The following is a 9544-nucleotide window of genomic DNA, read 5'->3' as shown; positions in this document are numbered from 1 at the left end:
TACCATATATCAGCTATGGTCATGTACGTCTTTACTATTACGGCTTTGCTAGTCAGCGCCGCCTGTTTTGAAAAACTACATTTCCCATTACGCTCTTTACCCGCGTCGCGTCACTGTAACGCAATCTAGTGACGCATTTGTCGTGAGACGGAATCCATTGCCGATAGAATACACAAACAACTGCAGAATTTTCGCTAAATGAGATTTATCCTTTATTTTAAAACAAGGATGTGAGGTAGAAAACCTTATTTATTAAAAAATCTATAATAATTATTACTATCTGATAACTTATTTCGCGTGTTGAATTGCATGCGTTAGTTTTGATATTCACACAACCTGAAAGCAACATCCGTCCATTATTTACAGGACGATTCAAGTTAAAGTTTAACTTATAACTCTAAATGCATATTTACATTGATTTGCGGATGCAGACTGACTGGAACGTATCGCATTCTGGCATCTAAGCTTGGGATCAATCCAGTTCTCTGTTTTCCAACATTTTATAAGATTAGTAAACGCTGTGATCTTAGGACAACACATATTTGTCATTAGTCAAACCAAAAGACTGAAATTACACAGGAAAACAGAATAATGACTTTATTATTCATGCTTTTCACTCAGATTCTTATACTGATGCATATGTAACATGTTTTGTACAAATACATTTTGTGTTAAATTAAAACAAATGCTTGCAAAGATTTGCAGGAGACTTTAAGCCCACTATATATATTGAAATGCCTTCTTTCAGTGTTTGACAGAGAGAACAGATATGGCCTCAGACCTCCATGAAACCATCTTCATGGCCAAACAGGAGCGACACAAGAATCTTTTCCTGAACTACAGGAATCTCAACAACTTCCCCGTCGAGCTTCTCAAAGATGAAGGTCTGCAGTTCCTGGAGAGACTTTACATGAAGAGAAACTCTCTAACCATGCTGGTGAGATTTCTGTCTCAAATTTTTTATTATTAATTATGTCATGTTTTTTAACCTTTTATTTATATTCCTCTTGTCAGCCTGAGAATCTAGCGCAGAAACTCCCCAACCTGATAGAATTGTGAGTATCCAGTATTCTTGGCAGAACTTGTGGTGAAATGTTAACTCAGTATTTTAAAATGCAATACATCTGTTGTCCAGTAGAGAACCCTCAATGATTATAAAGCATGGACGTATCCTCACAAACTTGACCAAGTTAAAATATACCGTAGTATAGCTTGCCTGAGTCTTAGTTTGCTGAAATGATATGATTTTAAACACATATGATTATGAAACTTTAGTTTGTCAATTGTTTTATTTAGATACCTCCACTCAAACAACATTGCCATGATTCCTCAAGGTAATTTTCTCACTTAAACAGTTTTATATAATTTTATATATAATATTGGCCTACAGGTTACTTTGCAAACAATGCATTTCTTTATTACTTACAGCAATTGGCAGCCTAGTAAAGCTGCAATCACTGGACATGAGTGACAACGCCCTGCAAATCATCTGCCCAGAGATTGGTCAGCTGCGTTCTTTACGACACCTGCGATTGGCCAATAATCAACTGAAATTTCTCCCACGAGGTGTGTTGTACACATCCCGACTTCCCATCTAACATTATTCATCTGAGCATCTAATAGGCTGCTGTCTGTCTTGTAATCATTAATTCTTCTTAAAAAAAGCAATACTTTCCTAAATATTAAAAAGATCAAAATATTTGCGATTATTAATACAATTAAAAGGACGATTTCAGCCCCAAATCAATCTATCATAACTTACATGCCGTCAAAAAAATTTATGACTTTCTTTCATATGTCAAAATACCCTTCCATGTTTACTTGCAGAAATACATGAGGACGTCATTTACATGTAATTTTAGATTTCTTTTCATGTCGAAAGAAAGCTTTTCTGTGTAGTTGGGTTTGATTGCATCTCATTAGTTCTCTGTGCACAAACTGTGTAAAGAAACACCACAAGACACTTTTAAACGTCAGTAGACAGTGCCGCGTCATATAGTAGGCTTTTGGTTTATTGGCTTCTGAAAAAGAACACAAGACTTGTTCTCACTTTCTTGCTATTTCTTTTCCTGTTACAGCTTAATGTGGCACTTTTTAACCAATCAAAAAAGAGTCAAACATTTTGACGAAACATATACTGTGCACTGAAGTGTCAGATAGAATATAATCAGATCTGTCCTTTTTCAAAACTTTTACCCCTTCAATACATGATGAATATTATAGCCGTGGGAAAATTAAGAGACAAACACATTTTTATTTCAAATCAGCATTTCTAGATGTTTTGTGGTCATTCCAGTCCAGTGTGTGTTGAACTTCAACTAAGTCCAACTTCAGGAGTGACAGAAGTCATTCAACAGCAATCTGAAAGACTGACAGCATGACAAGATGCATAAAAAAATAGTTCCTAAATACTTATTATTGTTGTATTGCTTAAAAGTGAATATGAACTAGTTTTCTTTGCAATATTTGAGGTCGGAAAAATAACAGAGCGTCTTTTCTGTTATTATTAAAATTTTCTGCAAATAGAAAAAAGATTTTTTGGATAAAAATATTGTTAGCAGTTCACAGAATGAAACTTATACGTTAATTTTACCTAAATGCATACCTATAAATATTAACTTTTAAAATCAGGAATACAGTCTTAATTTTTTTCTCTGTTGTATATATATATTCATATTCATATAATGTCTACCCTATATAAATATGAACATATCAGAAACAGGAGGGAGTAAAATAAGAGATATACTACTGGAATATTGAACAATAGGGTTAGACTAGAGCACTAAATGATAATAAAGTGCTCTCTTCTGTTTTGTCATAAAGAGTTTGTGGGAAACCGACTAACTGTTTTTGACACGCTGTGCTCCAAAACACTTAAATGTATATTTCTTTTTATTGTTAAGTTCCAAGAGTCATGTTTCATCTTAAACTGACACATTTCATGGCTTTAATCTTTCCGTCATAAATTTCAGACCATGACGAAATTGTTTTACAACGCATTGTTCAAACGCTTTGTAATATGATTTAACCAACATAAATGTTGTGTAGGAAAGAGAGTGTCAAGTAATTGATTCTTTTTCAGAATCCCACAATGCATCAGGCCTTGTGTTGGCACTGAGGGAGCAAGCTTGTTGTATATAACAGATTTGTGTTTGTAGAACTGGGAGATCTTCGAGAGCTGGAGACTCTCGATGTGTCCATGAATCTCCTGAGGACTCTTCCGGAAGATCTGCATCAGTGTGTGTCTCTGCAGTGTCTGACGGCGGACCGTAACCTCTTGTACTGCCTCCCCCGTCAGCTCTGCTTACTACCTGACCTCAATGAGCTCTCAATGGCTGCCAACTGCCTGACCTCTCTCCCCCTAGGTGAGCTGAAACACAAAATCACAAAAACTAAGAGTGTTAATTTATTATTATGTTTATTTAAACTATAGTACTTTTTTGAACTTTAAGGAAGTGTTAATGTGATACATGCTTACAAATCTGGAAGCAGCAGATCATTTTGGTATTTCTTGCGTACTGTTTTTATGTTTCTGCATGCAACAGAATAGTAATTGGCAATTTTGGAGACAGGGACAAATCTAAAATGCCACAGAGGTAGAATTGCATTTATATTAGATTTAGAATGAGAAGTTGAAGCACTTTAAAATAAACAGTTTTTTATATAATATTATCAAACTCCGTTTACTGAAATTGTGCCACTCAGCAGCTATGTTTGCAACGCCGGGCAGTTATTCATGTCTTAGCAAGCCCTCTCTACTTGAATGGGGGAAAGCAGATATTTTTTAAATCGCTGGCCAAAATACCAATTAAACAGAATATTACACATCAATAATTAAACCTAACATGAACTGTAATATAACTTTGGTTTGCTAAGCTTAAATTGTGATAAAAAAAAGTTTTCAACGTCGCTTCATCTATTGCACATGCACATTAGGGTGCAAATTGTCAATATTGATTGACGATTGGCTTGTTTCACTGTAAGGCGGGACTTCATTCGCTAGAGCGACCAGATTGAGTGTTGCATTCCTCCCCATTCATTGTAATGGCAGTGGCTGAATGTGCTTCTCCTTAAGCCAGTCTTTGGTTATCTTTGTTATGTTGAAGACACATCTACGACCAATCTTCAATGATCTAGTTAAGAGGAGGATGTTCTTGTCCAAGAATTTACTGTACACTGGCCCGTCCCTCAGCCCCTCAATGCGGTGAAGTCATGCTGTTCCCATAGCAGAGAAAATGCCCTAAACCATAATGTTTCCAACACTGTCCTTCTCTGTAGGGATGTTTTTTCGTCTGGTCAGAGTCAACATTTCTCTTCGGGTCAATTGTGGTCTCAAATCACTTACTCCAAACCTTTTCTGAATCATCTTGATGTTCATTGTCAAACTTCAGATGAGCCAGGCGGGCCTTCTTGGGCAGGAGGACCTTACAGGCGCTTCAGGATTTCAATCTATTGTGGCATAACATGTTACTAATGGTTTGCTTGCTAACTGTGGTCTCAACTGTCTTAAAATCATTAAGAAGCTTAACCTTTCTCATAATAATCTTTACTCCATTGGGGAAATCTTGATATTTATTTTGGGTTTCTTCTATTTCCAAATAATCGCACCAACAGTTGTCTCCTAAGCAAGCTTCTGTCTGTAGCCTATTCAAGGTTTGTGCAGGTCTGCAATCTTGTGCATGACATCCTTTAAAACCTATTTGGTCTTGACCATGGGGGTGGAGAGGTTGAATGAAAGATACAGATTCTGTTTTCAGGCATCTTTTATATACATAACAAGCTGACTAAGGAGGAAACTTTCTTAAAGTGACAGGAGTAATCTGTGGTCCATATAGGCACATAACCAATCTTTGGAGCCAGAATTCTTGCTGGTTGGTAGGGGATCAAATACTTATTTCACTGACTGAAATGCAAATCAATTTATAACCTTTATATATTTTTTCCAGATTTTTTTGTTGATATTCGGTTTCTATCAGATAAAATAAACCTACCATAGAAATGATAGACCCTTCATTTATTTGTAATGCAGGCAAACAAAAAATAAAATAATGATTTGTCTCGCTGTATACTTTATTCATGCATTTCAAACATCCAGTGGCTCACATTTATGAACACTAATCAATTTCATACAATAAGAAAAACAAACTTATAAACCCAACTAATAAAACGAATAGTCACCACAACAACTAAGATTAAATAGTACCTATAATAATAATAATAAAGAACATAAATATTTAAAAGGCCGTAGTCCTAAACATAAATGAACTCTTATAAATGAATAATAAATTATATTTGATATTATGCAGAGATAATGCTTTTACTAATATGTACTATACTATGTATAGACTATAGATATAAACCTAACATCATATTCCTCAGTCCACCCAATTAAGGCCGTATTCAACTCAACTCACAGTAGGATTTCACTTTAGTTTACATAAATAAAGTGCAGACTCAAGTCTTTGGTTGAGTGTTGTTGTCCAGGAGGATTATGGGAATCGTGCTGTATTCCAGGGAAAAGTGTCATGGGTAATGATGTCAGTGTTGTTGTTCTTCTGGTTGATGACATCTGTTGACCATCATTTGAGTCTGAGTACTCTGCCATCCTTACCAACCGTCTGTTTGTTTGGTTGCCGTGTGCGACAGCTCAAAGCTCTCATCCTCAAACTATCTGTCCATCCATCTATCTGTCCAAAATTAGTATTTTATAAAACATTTAAATGGATAGTATTAGAAATTCTGTCTTTATTTATGCACCCTCATGTAGTTCAAAACCGGAAAATGACTCTTTTGTTCTGTGGAACACACAAGAAAATATTTTGAAAAATGTCTTTTGAGTTTGTGTCCATACAGTGGACGTCAATCGGGCCAATGTTACTAACTTTCTTCAAAATATCATCTTTTGTGTTCTGCAGAAGTCATACATGTTATAAATGACACCAAGATGAAACAGATTTTGCTTCTATACCTTTTAAAGTAATAACTGACCTAAACATGAAACATAACTTAACCTCATTTCAACGGGTCTTATTTTTTTTTTCTGTTCAAAACACACAAAAAAGATATTTTGAAAAATGTGTTATATTCTATGGTCAGATCTTGGACGTTCCATGGAGCTGCAGTTTGTCTTTGTGGACAACAACGCTGTTCTGAAGGGCCTGCCATCATACCTCTATAATAAAGTGATTGGCTGCAGTGGGTAAGTTTTGTTCTTCATACTTCATCCCATAAAAAACAGAGTATCATTCAACATAGCTGTATCTCATTAAAATCTATTGTGTCTCTGTGAGAGACGGCACAGACACTTGTGTTAATATTTGGTTAGATTTTTATCCATCCCAAGAGAAAATCACAATGCATTACATTAGATGGTACGTAAATTTTGTGTGTGTGTTTGTGTGCGTGTGTGTGTAACGTGCAAACATGTGTCTTTGCTTGCTTGTCGACAGATGCGGTCTTGCTGCTCAGGTATCTGATGTGAAGCATCTCTCTCTGGGCCTTGGAGCTATGACCATCCCTCTCCCTTCTGAAGTGAAGGCCATCGGATTGGAGACGGACCGCGTGTTGCCGCTGGAAGAGCTGGCATGTAGAGTCCTGCAAGCGGATGGTGACCAGTCGGGCAAAGGTAAGAGTTTTACCAATGTGTCGAAATGCTGGTGATAAACATTAAGGCTTGGTTCCGCAATCTAGTGAGCTGCCTTTTTAGTCTGCATTTTAAGGGGACCATCACATATAGGACAATCCCAGCATGCATTGTGGCAAGCTAAAAGTTGTAGGTCATAACTGATCAATGTTTGACATCATGAAGCTCCAGACATTCTTAATCCACTAGTCTGTCGTCCTTTAAGGAGATGTCAACTTCCTGTTGCCAAAGAGTCTTCTAGACGTTGTACGATGGCCTCTGGGTCACTGTCACCGTTGCAGTCAGCCCATGTTCACCATCGTCTACCCCAAACTCTTCCCTCTCAGAGAGACGCCACTCGCTGGAGTGCACAAGAGGTGAGAACATATCTTACTCTTGCTGCAGTTGAATACTAGGATTGACCTCATCTTTCTCCTCATTTTCTTGCCCGTGCGATTGGCTGAAATATCAAGCGGGGGGTTTAGAGCTCTGCATGTCATATTCAATCTGTAAAGCAACACTGTGGTTTTGGTATCAACATCCAGCAGCATAACTCGATAAACCTGCCACACTGCCACTTCACATGCATTAAGAGATCGAATCCACCCACCTATTCCCTCTGACCCAGAATGTTCATGCGCTGTGTGGAGATTTGTGTTTTTCCATCAGATATAAATACAATAACGTTTAAAATGTTTTATTCTGACCCCCAAACTATCACAAGAAGAATATTTTAAGTACATTTTGAAAAAAGGAAAATTCTCTCATTATTTACTCACTCACATGCCATCTTTGAAGGATCTAATCATATACTGTACATTGCATTCTCTGATTTGCTTTACCAGAACCACTGTGAGTTTTGTAGCATACTGCTGCTCCAGCCAGTGTCTGATGACCTTTGACCTCCAGGGCTGATGTTTCATGCAATAACTTCACATCACTGCTCGTCGAGTGCCGAGGAACATCATGAGCTGACTTCTGACGATGTTCTAGATGTCAAATTCACGTCACACACAAAGCCAGCACTTGCTTTAAACCTGATGACATTTCTGAATTGAATTCAGAATATGAAGGGCCTGTTCAAACAATAAAGTAATGTGTTATTTCAGTTTACAGTTAGCAGAACGGTCACAGGGGTCTATAGTGAGAAATGTTGAAATGGAGAGCAGACTTTTTAAAGAAAGCACTTTATATATTTATAAGATCCAAAGACGGATGATAAATATACTTAAGACTGATTGGATCTAACAGGAATATGGGGAGAGATATTTTATATTATATTAAACAATCGTTTTTTTAATTGAACTACATTTTTATTTATCTGTAATACAGAATGACGCAAGCCTAATTTGTGTTGAAAAGTACTTAAATTACTTTTAGACATTACAAATTGCCACCAAGTTGCAAAATGATCACATTGAGTGTCATAAACATATGTGTGTTGTTGAAAGTGATGAGGAATTACTTAGCAATGACGAAGTCTTAATGTTTATTGTTTTATCGAAAGATGCTGTTTATGAAAGTGCCAACTGACCTTGTGTGAATCTTGCAATTGATTGTTCTCAGTGAGAGTAACTATTTTTGTCTAAAATAATATTTTGAGACAATTACATTTTAAGACTATAACATTTGAATTGTTATATTGAGATAAGCAGATATTACACTAAGATCTTGACTGTAGTTCCTGAAGAAGAACTACTAACAATTGTTCATCTTTCATATGTATAGGTGCTCATCTACAGAAATACAGATTATAAAAATAAGACTTATTGGGACAGTCAAGGTGTCATAATGTTCTTGTTTTCTACTCTTAACAATTTTAACTACATAACCGCTTATGTGACTCTGATTTTGAAAATATGTATTAATTGGTAAATATCAATTAGTACCATATAATTCTCTCAAAATGCAAAGTAAGAAATATTTTGAACAAAAATGTATTACATAGATTTTCCTGAAGAAAAGTCCCTAAATGAAGAGGCAAAGTTAACTAAATGAAAATAAGGAATGGAAAAATTTTGTGTAAAGTGTTTGATGCACTGTCCATTCCTTATTTTGTTAGATATCATAATTATCCAATACAAAAGCTGTCCATTTGTTCCCTTTGTAACAAAATATTATTGTTTGACCGAATTCATGATGTAAAACTTAGTACTATCTAACCAAAAATATCTAAAAGTTGAAAAAAATATTTTAGATTGTCTAAGTATACAATCAAATCCTAGATCATATCTGAACAACTAGGAATTCACAAACTACTCTCTGGGCTATACTGGAACCATATGGTTACTCCATTACACATCCCACTACACATTTTTGCGGTTTTCACAACTTGAGGCTATAATCAAAAATAAAAAAATAGATTTTAATAGCGTGGACTACGTTTTAGCCTAAAATAATGCATGAATTTTTTAATTCTTAAAAAATAAATATTGATGTTTTTCAGCAGATAAAAATGAGAAATAATTGCATAAATATTAATTAGTATACCATCAAATTCTCGAAAAATATTAAAGAAAAAACAATATTGAAGAAAAATGTATTACATTAATTTTACTGAATAAAAGAAGTTACATTTTTAAGGCTTTAATCACTTTGACTGCGAAAGAGCTAAGCGTGACCCCTGTACAAATTAGTCCCAGAGGGTTAAAAAGTATCTTTTTGTGCTGTGTCTTATTTCAAATTCATCTAGTTGCATTGAATTTAATTTGAAAGGTTAAAGAGAAACCAGTCTGATATCCAGCAGATTAAACCGCCTGCTGGATGTCAAGGCTAAGGTGAAGTTTAAGTCAATGCTGACATATTTTACCAAGGCATTTACATGGCAGCCTTTAAATCAACATCTGAGGTTTTCCAGTACACATTAAAAATAACGTCATACTGGTTTGGAAATGAATCAAGGGTGAGTAGATTATGATAAAT

The 9544-nt window shown here is 35.6% G+C and overlaps 1 protein-coding gene across 2 annotated transcripts; it reads left to right on the top strand.

The window, feature by feature from the left end:
* The first annotated feature begins 132 nt into the window (after nucleotides 1-132).
* Nucleotides 133-8404, top strand: lrrc28 (leucine rich repeat containing 28). 2 transcript variants are annotated; one of them, XM_056756145.1, is made up of 10 exons: nucleotides 133-235; nucleotides 749-937; nucleotides 1015-1055; nucleotides 1297-1334; nucleotides 1429-1566; nucleotides 3159-3365; nucleotides 6097-6199; nucleotides 6450-6625; nucleotides 6852-6999; nucleotides 7468-8404. In XM_056756145.1, the coding sequence occupies exons 2-10, from the start codon at nucleotides 770-772 to the stop codon at nucleotides 7535-7537; spliced, it is 1089 nt and encodes a 362-aa protein (XP_056612123.1). In that variant the 5' UTR covers nucleotides 133-235; nucleotides 749-769; the 3' UTR covers nucleotides 7538-8404. The 2 variants fall into 2 exon arrangements, with proteins under 2 accessions (XP_056612123.1, XP_056612113.1); XM_056756135.1 differs by having other exon boundaries at nucleotides 6849-6999.
* The last annotated feature ends 1140 nt before the right edge of the window (nucleotides 8405-9544 follow it).

The sequence above is a fragment of the Triplophysa dalaica genome, chromosome 1, assembly GCF_015846415.1.
Source record: "Triplophysa dalaica isolate WHDGS20190420 chromosome 1, ASM1584641v1, whole genome shotgun sequence".
In the NCBI taxonomy this organism is placed as follows: domain Eukaryota; kingdom Metazoa; phylum Chordata; class Actinopteri; order Cypriniformes; family Nemacheilidae; genus Triplophysa; species Triplophysa dalaica.
The sequence above is the reverse complement of the archived record's forward strand: the minus strand, read 5'-3'. Positions and strand labels throughout refer to the sequence as shown.

Bases quoted from the DNA above. Each gene is read 5' to 3' on its own strand.
- lrrc28 (XM_056756135.1), top strand. From the start codon at position 770: ATGGCCTCAGACCTCCATGAAACCATCTTCATGGCCAAACAGGAGCGA. The intron at 1,056-1,296 runs GTGAGTATCCAG...TGTTTTATTTAG, and splicing joins CTCCCCAACCTGATAGAATT to ATACCTCCACTCAAACAACA. The intron at 3,366-6,096 runs GTGAGCTGAAAC...TTCTATGGTCAG, and splicing joins CCTGACCTCTCTCCCCCTAG to ATCTTGGACGTTCCATGGAG.